The sequence below is a fragment of the Lolium rigidum genome, chromosome 1 (genome assembly GCF_022539505.1).
Source record: "Lolium rigidum isolate FL_2022 chromosome 1, APGP_CSIRO_Lrig_0.1, whole genome shotgun sequence".
Lineage (NCBI taxonomy): Eukaryota > Viridiplantae > Streptophyta > Magnoliopsida > Poales > Poaceae > Lolium > Lolium rigidum.
In genome coordinates, this window is record NC_061508.1 from 112,997,264 (window position 1) to 113,017,413 (window position 20,150).

General features: G+C 43.3%; 1 protein-coding gene across 1 annotated transcript; it reads left to right on the forward strand.

Moving 5' to 3' along the window:
• The first annotated feature begins 19,099 nt into the window (after positions 1-19,099).
• LOC124680087 (auxin-responsive protein SAUR36-like) lies at positions 19,100-19,782 on the forward strand. Its single transcript, XM_047215300.1, has one exon. It carries the CDS (start codon positions 19,168-19,170, stop codon positions 19,600-19,602), a length of 435 nt encoding a protein of 144 aa, XP_047071256.1. The 5' UTR covers positions 19,100-19,167; the 3' UTR covers positions 19,603-19,782.
• The last annotated feature ends 368 nt before the right edge of the window (positions 19,783-20,150 follow it).

The following is a 20,150-nucleotide window of genomic DNA, read 5'->3' on the forward strand; positions in this document are numbered from 1 at the left end:
GTTTATATGTCATGCTATAATTGTATTAACCGAAACATTAGTACATGTGTGATATGTAGACAACAAGAAGTCCCTAGTATGCCTCTTAAACTAGCTTGTTGATTAATGGATGATTAGTTTCATAATCATGAACATTGGATGTTATTAATAACAAGGTTATATCATTATATGAATGATGTAATGGGCACACCCAATTAAGCGTAGCATAAGATCTCGTCATTAAGTTATTTGCTATAAGCTTTCAATACATAGTTACCTAGTCCTTATGACCATGAGATCATGTAAATCACTTATACCGGAAAGGTACTTTGATTACACCAAACACCACTGCGTAAATGGGTGGTTATAAAGGTGGGATTAAGTATCTGGAAAGTATGAGTTGAGGCATATGGATCAACAGTGGGATTTGTCCATCCCGATGACGGATAGATATACTCTGGGCCCTCTCGGTGGAATGTTGTCTAATGTCTTGCAAGCATATGAATGAGTTCATAAGAGACCACATACCACGGTACGAGTAAAGAGTACTTGTCAGGAGACGAGGTTGAACAAGGTATAGAGTGATACCGAAGATCAAACCTCGGACAAGTAAAATATCGCGAGACAAAGGGAATTGGTAATGTTTGTGAATGGTTCATTCGATCACTAAAGTCATCGTTGAATATGTGGGAGCCATTATGGATCTCCGGATCCCGCTATTGGTTATTGGTCGGAGTAAGTACTCAACCATGTCCGCATAGTTCTCGAACCGTAGGGTGACACACTTAAAGTTGGATGTTGAAATGGTAGTTCTTGAATATGGAATGAAGTTGGAATATTTGTTCGGAGTCCCGGATGTGATCCCGGACATCACGAGGAGTTCGGAATGGTCCGGAGAATAAGATTCATATATAGGATGTCATTTTATGTGAATAAAATGTCGCGGAAGGTTCTATGGAAGGTTCTAGAAGGTTCTAGAAAAGTCCGGAAGAAACCACCAAGGAAGGTGGAGTCCACAAGGGACTCCACCTCCATGGCCGGCCAGCCCTAGTGGGGGTGGAGTCCCAAGTGGACTCCACCATAGGGGCCGGCCACCCCACATGGGAGGTGGGAATCCCACCTTTGGGTGGGAGTCCTAGTTGGGCTAGGTTTGCCCCTCCTATGGAAGGTTTTGGTTTCGGGTCTTATTCGAAGACTTGGACACCAACACTTGGGATCCACCTATATAATGAGGGGCCAAGGGAGGGGCCGGCTACCCCTAAGACCATAGCTTGGCCGCCCCCTTGAGTGGCCGGCCACCCCTCCCAAACCCTAGCTTTGCTCCTCCACTTCATATTGCCCGGTTTGCTTAGCGAAGCTCCGCTGGGACTTCTACACCGCCACCGACACCACGCCGTCGTGTCTGTCGGATTCAAGAGGAGCTACTACTTCCGCTGCCCGCTGGAACGGGGAGGTGGACGTCGTCTTCATCAACAACCGAACGTGTGACCGAGTACGGAGGTGCTGCCCGTTCGTGGCGCCGGAACCGATCGTGATCAAGATCTTCTACGCGCTTTTGCAAGCGGCAAGTGAACGTCTACCGCAGCAACAAGAGCCTCATCTTGTAGGCTTTGGAATCTCTTCAAGGGTGAGACTCGATACCCCCTCGTTGCTACCGTCTTCTAGATTGCATCTTGGCTTGGATTGCGTGTTCGCGGTAGGAAAATTTTTGTTTTCTATGCAACGTTATCCTACAGGTGGTATCGAGCCGTGTCTATGCATAGATGGTTGCACGAGTAGAACACAATGGTTTGTGGGCGTTGATGCTCTTGTTATCTTTAGTTGAGTACTTTGCATCTTTATGGCATAGTGGGATGAAGCGGCTCGGACTAACTTTACATGACCGCGTTCATGAGACTTGTTCCTCGTTCGACATGCAACTTGTATTGCATAAGAGGCTTTGCGGGTGTCTGTCTCTCCTACTATAGTAAAGATTCAATTTACTCTTCTATTGACAACATTAGTATCAACGTTGTGGTTCATGTTCGTAGGTAGATTAGATCTATATCGAAAACCCTAAACCACGTAAAATATGCAAACCAAATTAGAGAGCGTCTAACTTGTTTTGCAGGGGTTTGGTGATGTGATATGGCCATAATGTGATGATGAATATGTATGAGATGATCATTATTGTATTGTGGCAACCGGCGGGAGCCTTATGGTTGTCTTTAAATTTCATGTTGAGTAGTATTTCAAAGTAGTTGTAATAGTTGCTACATGGAGGACAATCATGAAGACGGCGCCATTGACCTTGGTGCTTCGCCGACGATGATGGAGATCATGCCCGAAGATGATGGAGATCATGTCCGTGCTTTGGAGATGAAGATCAAAGGCGCAAAGACAAAAGGGCCATATCATATCACATATGAGCTGCATGTGATGTTAATCCTTTTATGCATCTTATTTTGCTTAGATCGCGACGGTAGCATTATAAGATGATCCCTCACAAAAATCTCAAGATAATAAAGTGTTCATCCTTAGTAGCACCGTTGCCAAGACTTGTCGTTTCGAAGCATCTCGTGATGATCGGGTGTGATAGAATCAACAAGTGCATACAACGGGTGCAAGCCGATTTGCACATGCGGATACTAAGGTGGCCTTGACGAGCCTAGCATGTACGGACATGGTCTCGGAACACGTGATACCGAAAGGTAGAGCATGAATCATATGATTGATATGATGAACACTTTGAGTGTTCGCCATTGAAATTACACCTTGTCTCGTGATGATCGGACTATGGTGTGGTGGATTTGGTTCGTGTGATCACTAAGACAATGCGAGGGATATTGTTTTGAGTGGGAGTTCACCTAGATTTTTTAATTATATTGAATTAAAATTTGAACTCATTTTGTCATAAACTTAGTCTAAACTATTGCAAATATATGTTGTAGAGATGGCGTCCCCAATCAATTTTAACCAGTTCCTAGAGAAAGAAAAGCTTAAAAGCAACGGTAGCAACTTCACCGACTGGTTCCAGTCATGTGAGGATCTTCCTCTCCGGCGGAAATCTGCAATATGTGCTTGATGCACCGCTAGGTGACCCTCTGCTAGAACCGAAACCGATGAAGTAAAAGGCTGTTTACGAGACTCGGAAAACTCGGTACTCTCAAGTTCGGTGTGCCATCCTGTGCGGTCCGGAATCCGATCTTCAAAAACGTTTTGAGCACCACGATCCTCATGAGTTGATGAAAGAGTTAAAGACTATTTTCGAGACTCATGCGGCCGTGGAATGCTATGAAGCATCGAAACATTTCTTCGGTTGTATGATGGAAGAAGGCAGCTCCATTAGTGAGCACATGCTCGCCATGACCGAGCATGCGAAGAAACTCAGTGACTTGGGAATAGTGATTCCTAACAGACTGGGGATTAATCGTGTCCTTCAATCACTGCCACCAAGTTACAAGAACTTTGTGATGAACTACAATATGCAGAACATGAACAAGGAGTTACCTGAATTTTTGGCATGCTAAAAGCTGCTTGAGATTGAGATCAAGAAAGAGCACCAAGTGTTGATGGTCAACAAGACCACTAGTTTCAAGAAACGAGGGCAAGTCTAAGGGAAAATTCAAGAAGGGTGGCAAGAAAGCTGCCACGCCTCCTATGAAACCTAAGAACGGCCCTAAGCACGATCTTTGAGTGCTATTACTGCAAGGAGAAGGGACACCTTGGAAGCGTAATTGCTCCAAGTATCCGGCTGATCCGAAGAGCGGCCTTGTCAAGAAGAAGAAAGAAGGTATATCCGATATACATGTTATAGATGTTTATCTCACTTGGTTCTCGTTCTAGTACCTGGGTATTTGATACTGGTTCGGTTGCTCATATTTGTAACTCGAAACGAGGAACTAAAGAATAAACGAAGACTACTGAAAGATGAAGTGACAATGCGCGTTGGAAATGGATCCAAAGTCGATGTGATCGCTGTCGGCACACTTCCTCTACATCTACCTTCGGGATTAGTTTTAAGCCTAAATAATTGTTATTTTGTACCCGCGTTGAGCATGAACATTATATCTGGATCTTGTTTAATGCAAGACGGTTATTCATTCAAGTCTGAGAATAATGGTTGTTCTATTTTTATGAATAATATCTTTTATGGTCAAGCACCACAAAAGAATGGCTTATTTCTGTTAGATCTCGATAGTAGTGATACGCATATACATAACATCGATGCTAAGCGAATTAAATTGAATGATAATTCTACTTATATGTGCACTTGTCGTCTTGGTCATATTGGAGTGAAGCGCATGAAGAAACTCCATGCTGATGGATTACTTGAATCACTTGACTTTGAGTCACTTGATAGATGCGAAGCATGTCTAATGGGAAAAATGACTAAGACTCCATTTTCTGGTATGATGGAGCGAGCTATTGACTTATTGGAAATCATACATACCGATGTGTGCGGACCAATGAGTGTAGCATCGCGCGGTGGTTATCGTTATGTTCTAACCTTCACAGATGATCTGAGTAGATATGGGTATATCTATTTCATGAAACATAAATCCGAAACTTTCGAGAAGTTTAAGGAATTTCAAAGTGAAGTAGAAAATCAACGTAACAAGAAGATAAAATTTCTACGATCTGATCGTGGAGGTGAATATCCGAGTTATGAGTTTGGCATGCATTTAAAGAAATGCGGAATACTTTCACAATTGACACCGCCGGGAACACCACAACGAAACGGTGTATCCGAACGTCGTAATCGAACTCTCTTAGATATGGTTCGTTCTATGATGTCTCTTACTGATTTGCCATTATCATTTTGGAGTTATGCATTAGAGACAGCCGCATTCACTTTAAATAGAGCACCATCAAAATCCGTAGAAACGACACCGTATGAATTATGGTTTAATAAGAAACCTAAGCTGTCGTTCTGAAAGTTTGGGGTTGCGAAGCCTATGAAAAGAAGTTACAACCGGACAAGCTAGAACCCAAAGCGGAGAAATGCGTCTTCATAGGATACCCTAAGGAAACTATAGGGTATACTTTCTATCACAAATCCGAAGGCAAAATATTTGTTGCAAAGAACGGAACCTTTCTTGAGAAAGAATTTCTCACTAAAGAAGTGACTGGAAGAAAAGTAGAACTCGATGAGATTAATGAATCTATACTCGTTGATCGGAGTAGCGCGATGCCGGAAGTTGTACACTGTACCGCCTACACCGGCAACAGAGGAAGCTAATGATAATGATCATGAAACTTCGAACGAGGAAACTACGAACCTCGCGGATCGACAAGGGAACGTGCCACTCCTGATTGGTATGATCCTTGTCTAAATGTCATGATTGTGGATAACAATGATGAGGACCTACGCGACGTATGAAGAAGCAATGATGAGCCCGGATTCCAACAAATGGCAAGAAGCCATGAAATCCGAAATGGGATCCATGTATGATAACAAAGTATGGACTTTGGTAGACTTACACGATAGCCGAAAGGTCATCGAGAATAAATGGATCTTCAAAAGAAAAACGGATGCTGATGGTAATATTACTGTCTATAAAGCTCGACTTGTCGCAAAGGGTTTCAGACAAATTCAAGGAGTTGACTACGATGAGACTTTCTCACACTGTAGCGAAGCTAAAATGCTGTGAGGATTTTGTTAGCAATAGCTGCATTTTTCGATTATGAGATTTGGCGGATGGATGTCAAAACGGCGTTCCTTAATGGAGACATTGAGGAAGAGTTGTATATGGTACAACCCAAAGGTTTTGTCGATCCTAAAAATGCGACAAAGTATGCAAACTTCAGCGTTCAATCTATGGATTGAAGCAAGCATCAAGAAGTTGGAGCCGACGCTTTGATAAGGTGATCAAAGACTTTGGGTTTATACGGTGTCATGGAGAGGCACTGTATTTACAAGAAAGTGAGTGGGAGCTACGTAGCATTCACGATATTATATGTAGATGACATATTATTAATTGGGAATGATATAGAACTATTAAGCGAGTGTAAAAGGTTATTTGAATAATAGTTTTTCAATGAAAGACCTTGGTGAAGCATCGTATATATTAGGCATCAAGATTTATAGAGATAGATCAAGACGCCTAATAGGGCTATCATGAGTACATATCTGGACAAGATTCTAAAGAAATTTAGAATGGACGAAAGTAAGAAAGGGTTCTTACCTATGTTACCGAGGCAAGGTCTTGAGTAAGACTCAAGGACCGGCTACGAGCGAAGAAAGAGAAAGGATGAGTAATATCCCCTATGCCTCGGCGATGGGATCTATCATGTATGCCATGCTATGTACTAGACCGGATATAGCACATGCTGTTAGTTTGACTAGCGGATATCAAAGTGATCCAGGGAATGGAACACTTGGACGGCGGTCAAGAATATCCTAAAGTACTTGAAAAGAACTAAGGATATGTTTCTTTGTTATGGAGGTGACCAAGAGCTCGTTGTAAATGGTTACACCGATGCAAGTTGGAACACTGATCCTGATGACTCTAAGTCACAATCGGGTACGTGTTTATATTGAATGGTGCTTTGCGATAAGGCTGGGCAAGCTCGAAGCGAGTGCACGGTGGCGAAGTCTTCAACGGAATCGAGTACATAGCGGCTTCGGAGGCTTCATCGGAAGCGGTATGGATGAAGAGGTTCATTGTAGAGCTCGGTGTGGTTCCTAGTGCATTGGACCCATTAATCATTTACTTGTGATAACATGGGTGCCATCGCCAATGCACAAGAGCCAAGGTCACACAAGAGGCTGAAGCATATCAAGCTGCGTTACCACTCGATTCGCGAGTACATCGAAGATGGAGAAGTAAAGATTTGCAAAGTACACACTTGATCCGAATGTAGCAGATCCGTTGACTAAAGCTCTCCCTAGGGCAAAGCATGACCAACACCAAAATGCCATGGGTGTTAGGTATATTACAATGTAATCTAGATTATTGACTCTAGTGCAAGTGGGAGGCTGAAGGAGATATGCCCTAGAGGCAATAATAAAAGTAGTTATTATTTATATCTCTATGTTTATGATAAATGTTTATATGTCATGCTATAATTGTATTAGCAGAAACATTAGTACATGTGTGATATGTAGACAACAAGAAGTCCCTAGTATGCCTCTTAAACTAGCTTGTTGATTAATGGATGATTAGTTTCATAATCATGAACATTGGATGTTATTAATAACAAGGTTATATCATTATATGAATGATGTAATGGGCACACCCAATTAAGCGTAGCATAAGATCTCGTCATTAAGTTATTTGCTATAAGCTTTCAATACATAGTTACCTAGTCCTTATGACCATGAGATCATGTAAATCACTTATACCGGAAAGGTACTTTGATTACACCAAACACCATCTGCGTAAATGGGTGGTTATAAAGGTGGGATTAAGTATACGGGAAAGTATGAGTTGAGGCATATGGATCAACGAGTGGGATTTGTCCATCCCGATGACGGATAGATATACTCTGGGCCCTCTCGGTGGAATGTTGTCTAATGTCTTGCAAGCATATGAATGAGTTCATAAGAGACCACATACCACGGTACGAGTAAAGAGTACTTGTCGGGAGACGAGGTTGAACAAGGTATAGAGTGATACCGAAGATCAAACCTCGGACAAGTAAAATATCGCGAGACAAAGGGAATTGGTAATGTTTGTGAATGGTTCATTCGATCACTAAAGTCATCGTTGAATATGTGGGAGCCATTATGGATCTCCGAGATCCCGCTATTGGTTATTGGTCGGAGTAAGTACTCAACCATGTCCGCATAGTTCTCGAACCGTAGGGTGACACACTTAAAGTTGGATGTTGAAATGGTAGTTCTTGAATATGGAATGAAGTTGGAATATTTGTTCGGAGTCCGGATGTGATCCCGGACATCACGAGGAGTTCGGAATGGTCGGAGAATAAGATTCATATATAGGATGTCATTTTATGTGAATAAAATGTCGCGGAAGGTTCTATGGAAGGTTCTAGAAGGTTCTAGAAAAGTCCGGAAGAAACCACCAAGGAAGGTGGAGTCCACAAGGGACTCCACCTCCATGGCTGGCCAGCCCTAGTGGGGGTGGAGTCCCAAGTGGACTCCACCATAGGGGGCCGGCCAACCCCCCCCATGGGAGGTGGGAATCCCACCTTTGGGTGGGAGTCCTAGTTGGGCTAGGTTTGCCCCCTCCTATGGAAGGTTTTGGTTTCGGGTCTTATTCGAAGACTTGGACACCAACACTTGGGATCCACCTATATAATGAGGGGCCAAGGGAGGGGGCCGGCTACCCCTAAGACCATAGCTTGGCCGCCCCCCTTGAGTGGCCGGCCACCCCTCCCAAACCCTAGCTTTGCTCCTCCACTTCATATTGCCCGGTTTGCTTAGCGAAGCTCCGCCGGACTTCTACACCGCCACCGACACCACGCCGTCGTGCTTGTCGGATTCAAGAGGAGCTACTACTTCCGCTGCCCGCCGGAACGGGGAGGTGGACGTCGTCTTCATCAACAACCGAACGTGTGACCGAGTACGGAGGTGCTGCCCGTTCGTGGCGCCGGAACCGATCGTGATCAAGATCTTCTACGCGCTTTTGCAAGCGGCAAGTGAACGTCTACCGCAGCAACAAGAGCCTCATCTTGTAGGCTTTGGAATCTCTTCAAGGGTGAGACTCGATACCCCCTCGTTGCTACCGTCTTCTAGATTGCATCTTGGCTTGGATTGCGTGTTCGCGGTAGGAAAATTTTTGTTTTCTATGCAACGTTATCCTACACTTCGTCGGGGTGTTATTCTTACTAAAGATAACCTTGCAAAACACAATTAGCATGGTTGTACGAAATGTGTTTTCTGTCCATAAGAGGAGATAATCAAACACCTTTTCTTCTAATATCGGTTTTCTAGAGATATATGGTCAATCATTCAGACAAGTTCTACTTTATACCCTCCTCGCAGCATTGCAAATATTTTTGGTAATTGACTAAATGGGGTGGATCAGAAGTTCAAAAGTTATGTCAGAGTGGGAGCGATTGTTGTTATATGGTCGCTATGGCTATGGAGAAATGACAAGGTTTTTTAACGATAAAAAATTCTCTCTTATGTAGGTTAGCTACCGGTGTACGGCTTTCTTTCCGTTCATGGTCGTCGCTTCAGAAAATGGAGGACCGCGACCTCTTTACGGAGGTCTCTACTCGGTTGAAGAATTCAGCTAAAGAGTTTATTTCCCTCTGTCACTAACTATAAGATGTTTTGGTACCAAAATGTTTAATTTTTAGGGACAGAGGTAAAGCCTCCCATTATCTCAAGACACGAAAAATCATACGTAGTATGTGTGTACCAGTGCAGTACAATCATTTAGCTTTGTTGCACAGAAAGGCACATCCGTATCTAGCAGCTAGCTAGTGGCCGGCTGACTACGATGTGCATGTCCTTTTCCTGGCGGGAGATCCATACAAGTATGCTGCCTGGCTGAGTGCGAGAGCACGGCTTGGTTGCATCCATGCTTGTTACTCCCTCCGTTTTAAAAAAAATGTATGCTCGGATATATCTTAAATCAAGGTTTATTATCTTTGACCAACTCACTAGAACAATTAGCAGCATTTATGACACTAAATTAATACCACTAGATTCATTTTAAAATATAATTCAATAATATAGTAATCTCATATCACAAATGTTGCTGTTTTTGTGTAAAAATTTGGTCAAAATTAAAAATATTCGACTTCTAATAAAACGTACACTTATTCGTGGATGGAGAGAGGTATAATTTTACATTAAGAACAAGTCTCTACTTCATATTTCAGCGTCACCAAATGTGTAACTCGAGGACATACGACACTATGGAGCTGGAATTTACTACTCTGTTTGGCAAAATGTTATTTTTACTAAAATTCAGGCTTGATACAAACATCAATGTGCTTTGTTTTTGTTCTTATTTTTTTTAAAAAAAATAACCAATATGATTTGCTAACGTGTATAAAGAATAAAAGGATGATATGTTGTTTTTGCTACCACCAGCCTTCTGGAGATATGAGCTCCTAGCCTCCTACCGTAAAGAAACGGGCTCCTGTGCAACAGTACTTCAGAATGTTGCCAGTTAGTACATGTATCTATCCAATCGATCAGCTCCTAGCAATTTCACCTATTTTACTTTGTTATTCTCTCCGTCTTAAATATTTATCACATGTTTAATAAATTTAAACATGTTTAGCCTATATTTTACCTAAATCAGCGATAAGTATTTACGGCCAAAGGGATTGCTCCTTCCTACTAAATCATATATTAAATCAGAGAGAACTAATATGAAACGCATGGAGTAGACTAATAAGTACATTTTAGGTTTTCTTACAACTTAGGTATCATCCAACAAAGCTGTAGTAGCGCTCGGTCACCACTGGAGAGAAGTTCTACTGCTACCAATGCATGGTATTACCAATAAGTTCTAAGCAATCTGAAAAAATATAGATTATAATTTATATACCGCATATGTTCTTTAATAGATGTCTTAAATTTATCTAAATCCACTATTGTCTACAAATCTATGATATCTGAGCAGAGGGAGTAGCATACTACTTCCTCACTTCCATAATTATGGAATCGAGGGAGTACCGAATTATGGAATAGATGGCGACGTATCCTATGCATCCCAGCAGTTTGTGTGTCCGTGCATCTGTCAATCCTCAGCCCATTGATCTAAATCGTGCGCACATCATTATAACTGTAGAAAATTTACATTAAGACGCCCGCTTATGGTCTACGTTATTCTATGTTTACAAGAAACACCCTTTGATGACTTTTTCTTCTTCCTAGATCGACTATAGCCGAGACCTAACGCGGCGGCCATCGGCGAAGGCTGCGGACAGCCGGAGAGGATATAACGTTATAACGTGGCGACTGGCCGGGCAACAAATACGGAACGTGGCTTGCAGCGGCGGCGGAGAGTACAGAACATGATGGACTACCACCCAACACGGCAGTCGCGCCGACGGCAACACATACGACTGCTCTCCGCCGGCCGGCACATTCTGTGGGTCGCCGACCGCACTCTACTGAATCTGCTTCCGCTTAAGGATCTCGGACACCGCTGCCGTGTTGTGTACTTGTGTTGTGGCCGGCCGCCGGCGACCGCATTTTGGTCGTCGATCCACCATCGCCAGGGTCTGGTGTAGATCGATTAGAATGATATAATGACTTTGTTTTCAGCGGGTGTGTAAGTGCAAATTAGCCACGTCTTTATACTGTGCGTGCGATCTAAATCTGAGGGCCAAGAATCTGCCGGATGCACGGATACACAAAACGCTAAATATTCTTGTGAATAGTACCTTTCTCCATAGTAGACTAGATTTGAATTAGAGCAGAACTTCTCTCAGCGTCTCGTTGTCTGCAGACAATCTCCCTTTTTTTAGGCAGGAGAGAAGGGCAAATCATATACACCGACCAGGTCGGTCCCTACCGCGCGCCGCACACCCCCCGCGTGCGGTATGGGCCGGCCTGGTCGGCCCAGTTCGCCTCTTTTTTCTGTTTTCTCTTTTTCTTTCTTTTCTTTTCTTTTTTTCTTTTCTTTTCCTTTTCCTTTTTTATTTTCTGTTCCTTTTTGTTTTTTTGTTTTGTTTCTTTTTTGTTTATATTTATTTTTGTTCAAATTTGAAAATATTTTAAATTCAGAAAAATTTCAAAATTGAAAACTGTTCAAAATTTTAAAAAAGTTCAAATTTAAAAACGTTCAAATTTTAAAACCGTTTAAATACAAAAAATGTTCAAATTTGAAATCCGTTCAAATTTGAAAAATGTTCAAATACAAAAAATTGTTCAAATTTGAAATCCGTTCAAATTTGAAAAATGTTCAAATACAAAAATGTTCAAATTATAAAAGCGTTCAAATTTGAAATCCGTTCAAATATATAAAGCGTTTAAATTTGGAAAAATGTTCAAATTTCGAAAAAAATTAAATCAAAATCTGAACATTTTTAAAATTTCCAAAATTTCGAATCTGAACAGATTTTGAAAATTTGTTCTCCGAAATATATTTTTTAAAAGTTAGATATTAAAAAAGAAAAATATTAACAAAAAAGAAACAGCAAAAAAAGAAAAAAAACGTACCTACTACTAATGGGCCGCGGCCCAACCAACCGGCCTGGTCGGTGGGGTGTGCGGTGGCCCGTACACACCGACCTGGTCGGTGTACAGCACTCCCCGGAGAGAAGTCTGCAGAAATTTTCCTGGAACGTGCTCTTGGGCCCCAAGTCTTTATTGTTTGGGCCACGACCTAATTGATTTATAGTTAGGCTGGCCCGTAAACATGCAAAGCTAGCCAGCATATGAACCATGTAGCAGCAAATACGAACCAGCGTATGGGGTGGGGGTAAAATTGGGGGACGCCTATGCATCGGGTACAACTAGAAAGAGATCGACCTTCTTAGACTGCTCATAGTGGGAGTAACATAGCCAGTAACATCACACATCTCAAGGCATTTTGGTGACATGGCATGCTAATAAATGAAAAAAGAGACTGAGGTAGTAACTAGCTATGTTACCATAACATCACACCTCAAGGCAAGATGAATCTATAACATAATAAATGATACAATGCATGACACCACATATAAGTTACTACCCACTATGAAGGTAGTAACCTGCAGCTAGTAAATGACGTATATTCTTGAGTACAAGTTCTCTCATTATGACTAAGCGCTTAAAGGTCCGATCCGTCCGCGAGCGTTGCTATCCGTATGACGCGTGGCGTAACGAGAACTCCCCACCGTACGCGAGCGCCCAGGGGCGTGTACCTCCGCGAATCCGCGATCGAGAGCGCGCGTACTTCCTCGTACCGTACGTATCGTGGGCGCGGACGAGCACGGCCAATTTCATCCGCAACCAGACCGCGGGGCATGTCAAAACAAGCAAAGCCATCATCGATCGTGCATAGCTAGCTTCAGAAACGTACCACCATGGCTAGCTAGTATACGTACGCGCGCACAAATACGCTAGCATGTACATGCATTGCGTCGCGACTAAACCATGTAAACCATGCACACCAATACAGTTATGCAAACACCCGAGTACAGTTCATGAATACAGTTAAATACACGGGTGAGTACAAGTATAGTCATACATACGATTAGATATAATTACACATAACACACGAGTACAGTTGAACACACGAGTGGGTACAAGTACAGTCACGCACATGAGCAGGTACAATCGTGCACAACGCACGAGTACAGTTGAACACATGGACGAGTACAAGTACAGTCACGGACACGAGCAGGTACAGTCGTGCACACAAGACAAGTACAGTTGCGCACACGAGTAAATACAGTCGCCTAACGTGCGAGTACAGGTACAGTCGTCCACATAAGACAGGTACAGTCGCGCACACGAACGAGCCCCTTGCGACACGTGGCGAATAGGGAGACTACTTTCCAGAGATTTCCTAGCACCACAGCGCGCCACTTGTCACATACAGAGTGAATTGTTTTCCCTTTGTAAAGGACGGCCTTTTTTTAAGGATTTTGCTATGCATCGCTTTAAGCGGAGAAATGCTTCAGGGCCGCGTAAGGAATTTTCAAATGGGCTTTTGGTTGTTTTCTGTTTCAGACTAGGAGTCGTACCTGGCTTCCTTGACGATTTTCGTTTTTTCTGATTTTTTTAAAACTTTGAAATTTGAAAATTGTTCAAATTCAGAAAAAAAAATGTTCAAATTTAGGGCGTGCTCGGTAACTCTCTGGCTCCTAGCTTCCCAAAATTCTCTGTGGAGTTGTGCCGAATACCTTAACTCCGTGGAGCCAGATCTGAGAAGCCAGCCCAATTTGGTGTACAAAAAGCGGAGCACCACTTTCTCGAATTCGCGGAGCACCAAACCGCGGAGCAGCACAAAATTACCAAGATATGCCACCGCCTAGTGAAGGAAACGCTTCGCTGTGTTCTATTTCCCCTCGTTCGCCCGTCCTCCTCGCTCGGTCAACCGCTCCTTCCCCAGGCGTTGCTCCCCAACCTGGACGCCAAGAGGTCCTTCCCTGACCCCAATCCAACGCCTCCTCCATCCCTTCCTGGCCGACACCCCGAGCTCGCCGGTGGAGGCACCTCGACCCGGTCCAATCCGCGACGCGGCTCGAGCTCGCCGGTGGAGGGACCGCGAGCTCGTCGGCCAAATCTGCGCGCGCGCCAAGAGCTCGCCGGTGGAGGCACCTCGAGCCGGCCTAATCCGCGCACGCGCCTCGAGCTCGTCAGTGGGTCGCCTCGAACTCATCGGCTTCATCCACGCGCGCCTCGAGTTTGCCGGTGGAGGCGCCTCGAGCTTAACGGCGGAGGTGCGGCAGATCTTCCCGCCTCTCTCTCTCCCTTATCCTTGAACCCATCGAACTCACCGACGGAGGGGCGGCAGTTGATGGGGATTTGGGGAGTGGCCTGTGGTGAAGCGATTGGGAGAAGACGACCAGTTAGAAACAAGAATACCGCTTAGGCCTGCCAAGTCCTGCAAACAGCCGACCAGGCTTGAAATCACCCGCCATCCTAGCAGGCCAGCCCGACTAAAATGGGCCGCAGCCCAGCCGAACGGGGAAGCAGCTGGCCGAACGTTTTGTGCTCCGATCGGGAAGCTGGCGAGGCTTAGGGTCTGTTCGGTTTTGCAACGAGCTGGAATGGAATGGAACGGTTCCACACCTGGAACCTATTCTCGTGTTTGGTTACACAAAAGAATGGAACGAAGTGATTCCTCGGAACGGAATATTCCGTGTAGATGCGGAACGCACCCGTCCGGCCAAATCGGCCGGACGAGGTGGAACGGCTGTGCTAATCTCTCTCACGCGCGGTAATCACTATCTCTCTCTCTCTCCCTCCCGTATCCATCTCCTCCTTCCTCGCGCTGAAGCCGGACGAGCGGCCGCCGGCGGACGGAGCAGCGGTCAGGGCGGCGGCCATGCGAGGCGGCCAAGGGCGGCCGCCGGCGGACGGAGCAGCGGCCAGGACGGGGCCGGCCGGAGCCAAGGCGCGGCCGCCGGCGGACGGAGCAGCGGCCAGGACGGCGACCATGCAAGGCGGCCAGGACGGCGGCCAAGGGCAGCCGCCGGCAGACGGAGCAGCGGCCAGGACAGGGCCGGCCGGAGCCAAGGCGCGGCCACCGGCGGACAGAGCAGAAAAATGGGATATTTTTAGATTGTGAGTCCCTTTAAATTAGGCTAATTTCAGGCTAATTAATTATGAATCCCTAATTAATTGCATATTTAGATTAATTACATTGGGTTCCATTCCAGACTTCTCTTTTTGAACCAAACAGAAAAATGGGATGGATGGAATGTGATGGAATGGAATGGAACCATTCCATTCCATTCCACCCGGTCTGGAAAACGAACACACCCTTAGAGAAGCGGGATCGCAGGATTTTCGGGAAGCCAGGACGTTGCCGAACACGCCCTTAGATATGTTCTAATATGGAAAATGGGTGAATTAAAAAATAGTTCAAAATTTAAAAATGTTCAAAAATAAAAATGTTCAAAACAGAAAAAAGTTCAAAATTGAAAATTGTTCAAAATTTAAAAAATGGTCAAAATTCAAAAATGTTCAAAACTTGAAAACATTCAAAATTTAAAAATGTTCAGAATTTAAAAATATTTAGATTTCAAAAAAGATCAAAAACTAACTGGGAAAAATAAAAAACTAGCAGAAACCGAAAAAACTGAAAGCAAACGAAAGAAATAGCAGAAACCAGAAACCAGCAGAAAACCCAAAAAAACGCTCGAAAATACAAAAACCGGATTACACGCTGGCAGGAAAATGAGGCGGAGGATTAAATGGGCTGGCCCAAGAACGACGGCGCATGTGCGGCGTCCCAGATAGGCAATTCCTATACACCGACCAGGTCGGTGGTTACCGCGCGCCGCACATCCCCGCGCGCGCGGTATGGGCCGGCCTGGTCAGCCCATTTCACGTTTATTTCTGTTTTCTGTTTTCTTTTTTTTTTATTTTTTTATTTTTCTTTTCTGTTTCTTTTTTTGTTTTTGTTTCTTTTTTGTTTATTTTCTTTTTGTTAAAATTTAAAAAGTTCAAATCTAAAATTTGTTCAAATTTAAAAAATGTTCAAATCTGGAAATCATTCAAATTCGAAAAATGTTCAAATCGGAAAATCTTTCAAATTTTAAATTTTTTCATATTCAAAAATTCGTTCAAACATAAAAATAGTTCAAAATAAAAAAAATTTCAAATTTGAAAATCGTTCAAACTTAAAAATCGTTCAAACTTGAAAATCGTTCAAACTTAAAAATCTTTCAAATTTGAGAATTGTTCTAATTTTTTTAAATTATATTTTTAAGAATATTCGTTTTTAAAAAATTTCATGTTTGTGAAAAATAGAAATGTTTCCGGAAAAACCCGGATTATGGAAAGTAAAAAATAAACAGCAGAAAAAAAAGAAAACGAAACGAGAATTACCTTCTAGTGGGCCGCGGCCCAGCTAGCCACCGCAGCCACACAGGGGCAGCGAAATGAAACAGCCGATCGGGGATAGTGGGCCGGGCCCAACAACGGCCGGGGGTGTGCGGCTCCACGCTCGGCACCGACCAGGTCGGTGTAAAGCAGCCCCCTCCCAGATACGTCCCGCAATAAGCGGTGAATAGGTTTCGCCGGCAAAATTAGTCTCTGGAATTACCAACACTGGCAAAAAAAGAGAGAGAAAAAACCCTTTGCATCCAATTCCAAACGGAAAGTGAGAGAATACTCCTCCTTTAGCTTCAAAGCAGTTCCAAATGTTGCAAAAAAAAAAAATGGAGCAGTAATTGGCCACCAGGGTGCTTGTAGTGCATTCTGTTGATCAGATGTATGCTCCAGAAATCCTATTCATCAGTTCCTGCATCATGGAATTAGCATACCGAAGTATAGAAAGAACAAAGGTTACATACCAGATATGTCGTGTTGAAAAGAAACACCCTGAAACTATAAGCACGTGATATATAATTTTATCTCTACTTTTTTTTTGGATTGGCCATCATGCCAAAGTTTATAAAAAGCAAAGAAACAGACATGAAAGTACTTCAGAGTGTGCTTTTATCTCGACGTCGGGTGCAAAATAAATCACTAGAAAGCTCTACTGCAAGTCACACAACATCTGCTACCATGTGTTACCAGATGGCAATAAGAAACCTGTTTGGCTGTTTGAGCACAAATGTGTTCAAAATGTTGGCAAGCAAAATTGGTGCTACTACCGATAATATCCACCAATTTGATTGAGGTGAGGTAATAACCCTGTAAGCTGCTGTAGACCTATTATAAATGTCAGGAAGAAACTTGGCGATCATGGGCCACAACATATAGTGGCCGTACTGATTTTTCCAGCAAGTTGCTTGAGAAGTTGTGAACCAACCAAGACCTTCCCAACCGAATTCATGTTGCCGAAGTAACCTATCAGAAAACCCCCATTAACAAAGGAAGCTGCTTCTTAAATCCTGGACCCTACATGCCCTCATGTCTCTCAACTACTCCATGGATCAGTACTCACTACTACGGAGCTCTGGCCATGGAGCAAGATTAATAATCTAAGAAAGGTCTCACGAAACATCCTACGGGATAGCTGTCCAACTGATGATGTCCTAGATGTCCCACTATGCCAAGGAAAGCTGAAATTTGAGTAATTTGGCAAAAATTCTTCTTTCGAACATAGTAGCACGGCTATTGTACGATCACAATCATCTAACCACTTTGCCTCCCCAAGGACCCCAGTGCGCTAAGTGCACGTTGGCCCAGCAGTATCCAATTCAAATCATTGCCTCTGTTCTAGCCAACATCGCATGACCAGATTTATGGCCTTGTTGCTTCGCCAACTGGTGTCAGAGATTTAAACGGTAGTCATGGATCATCAGTTCACCTAGCAAGCTAATATCATCCTTAACACTGCATGGACCATTGGACCTGATAGCACGTTACATTTGCAAAAGCTATTCTTGTTTAACGACCGAAACTGATTGTTTTAGTTCCTCAGTAGAAGCAGAGGTCAAGAACAAGAAACCACAACAAGAACACATTCTTTCGTAAGATTTAAACTTCCATCATAAGCTCGTAAAGAGGTCCTAAGAAGAGTTTTCAACAATCTTAAATGTTCTCCATACAAGTAGCAACTAGCAACATGAAATTTGAGGCCATGTAACTAATTAATTTTATGGTGCACAATTGTTATAACTATTTATTCTAGGAAGTGAAATATCTTATACGTCTAGTGCTAAATCAAGTAGTGTAACCCATTTAAAATTAATCGGTGTGGGAAGTGACATGGTCATGGGTAATGACTAATGAATAGAGAATTTGATGGCATGCTTAGTTGCTTACAGATTTATAGAAAAGTTCAGTGACATCCTATAGAATTTAGACACCCAGGATATCAGGGCAAAGAAATGAAGTGGCAGATACAAAGCCGCTTGTGATTAATGTCCTAACCAAAATAAGCTGCCAGACTGTTACACCAAATAGAACAGCGCAAGGTTGAATATATCTGAACATAGTACAATCTAAAAAAAGGGTATTTTAGTGCATCAGCTGAAGCCTGAAGCCTGAAGCTGTAAGTTTATTGTTAGGCAGATTTTTGTATTACATTGTGCACCTTTCTATTAGATATGCTCATAGGGAATCATCTTGAGTCAATCACAGCACTTGCAAACCAAGGTGCCGCAGGAAAATCAGGAAACGCAAAGGAAAATAACTTTTGTAAAATTTCTATAACTCATAAGGTGGGATCATGGTATTACCTCATTTCAGGATATTCTCCTTGAGCAGCGCACTGTAAGATCAACTGAACAAACAAAATAAGCCTAATAATGCACGAAAAGGGGCAGCAATTTAGCGAATATGCTTATTATCTCCGATATGTTGCTTCAAAAAAATTCTCATTAAACTAAAGGACTCTGGTGATCTTGTATGGCAGTGTCAAAGCTCAACCCACTCTGGTGCTAAGTTGCCGACCAAGTCAGCAAAGATGGCTCACCATGTGAGGAACAGTGATCCAGTGCATATAGACTTGCAAGTTGCAATAACAGATAGGAACATCACACCAACGGAGTTCATGGTCTTGTCCCCTAACAATTTTCTATACCTCATACTACATCTATGCCCTATAAATACATGATGAAGGAGCAAACCATCACCACACAAGACAGACTTTTTCTCTGACCGCTTCATCTCAGAGTCACAGGCTCACAGCCCATCTCGTTGAGAAAGCAAATCAAGCAAGCATGATCAGCTCCAAGAAGCTAGCTCAACTTTCCAAGAAGTGGCAGGGAGTTGGTGCCATCGGGCGAAGAAGGATAACAATACTGGACAAGGAGATCCATCCATCATGCGGCACAGTTGCAGGCAAGGGCCACTGTGTTGTGTACTCTTTCGATGGCAAGCGGTTCGAGATTCCCTTGGCGTGCCTCCGCACGACAGTCTTCGAGGAACTCCTCAGGATGTCTCGGGAAGAGTTTGGGTTTACATGTGACGGAGGGATCACACTGCCCTGTGATGCAGCAACGATGGAGTATGTGATGTGTTTGCTAAGGAAAGAAGCCTCAGAAGATGTTGAGAGGGCACTCCTCAGTTCTATAGTGATAACTTGCCACCACCCGAGCAGAATGATGCAACCACACGGCGGACTTAACCAGCAACTTGCCGTGTGCAGTTCCTAGAGTGAAGATCTGCAGCTTTTTTTTTTTCATTTTTACCTCCATCGTTTTTTCCCGGATGTACTTTTGGAGCACAGTTCTGTGCGGCGTTTTTCCAATTGTCCCGTGGATGCACAGATGGATGCATGCATGAATTATCAAATTATGATTAGAAAAGAAGGAATCAAGTTTACTCCATTGAAACAATTAATACCTACTTCTCTTTTCCTCAAACACATCCAAATGCCTGTCATTCTGCATTACATGAAAACGCCAAGGTGCGAAGGTACACAGCCAAAACCAAACCACTGCACTCTTTTGGAGCGACCATTGGACCTCGGATGTCCTAATGGCAAGGTTCCCTAGGCTACACTCCTTCGCTATTAATAAGCTTGCTTCAGTGAAGAATATTTTTGAATTGAATGATCCTATTGATGATTTCCATCTCCAGCTGTCCGCCCAAGCCTTCGAGGAGTTTCATGAGTTCAATCACCTTATACACCAGACCAGATCCACTCGGAACGCTGATGGAAAAGACTTATAGTTTTATAGTTGGGGCACTCATTTCTCCA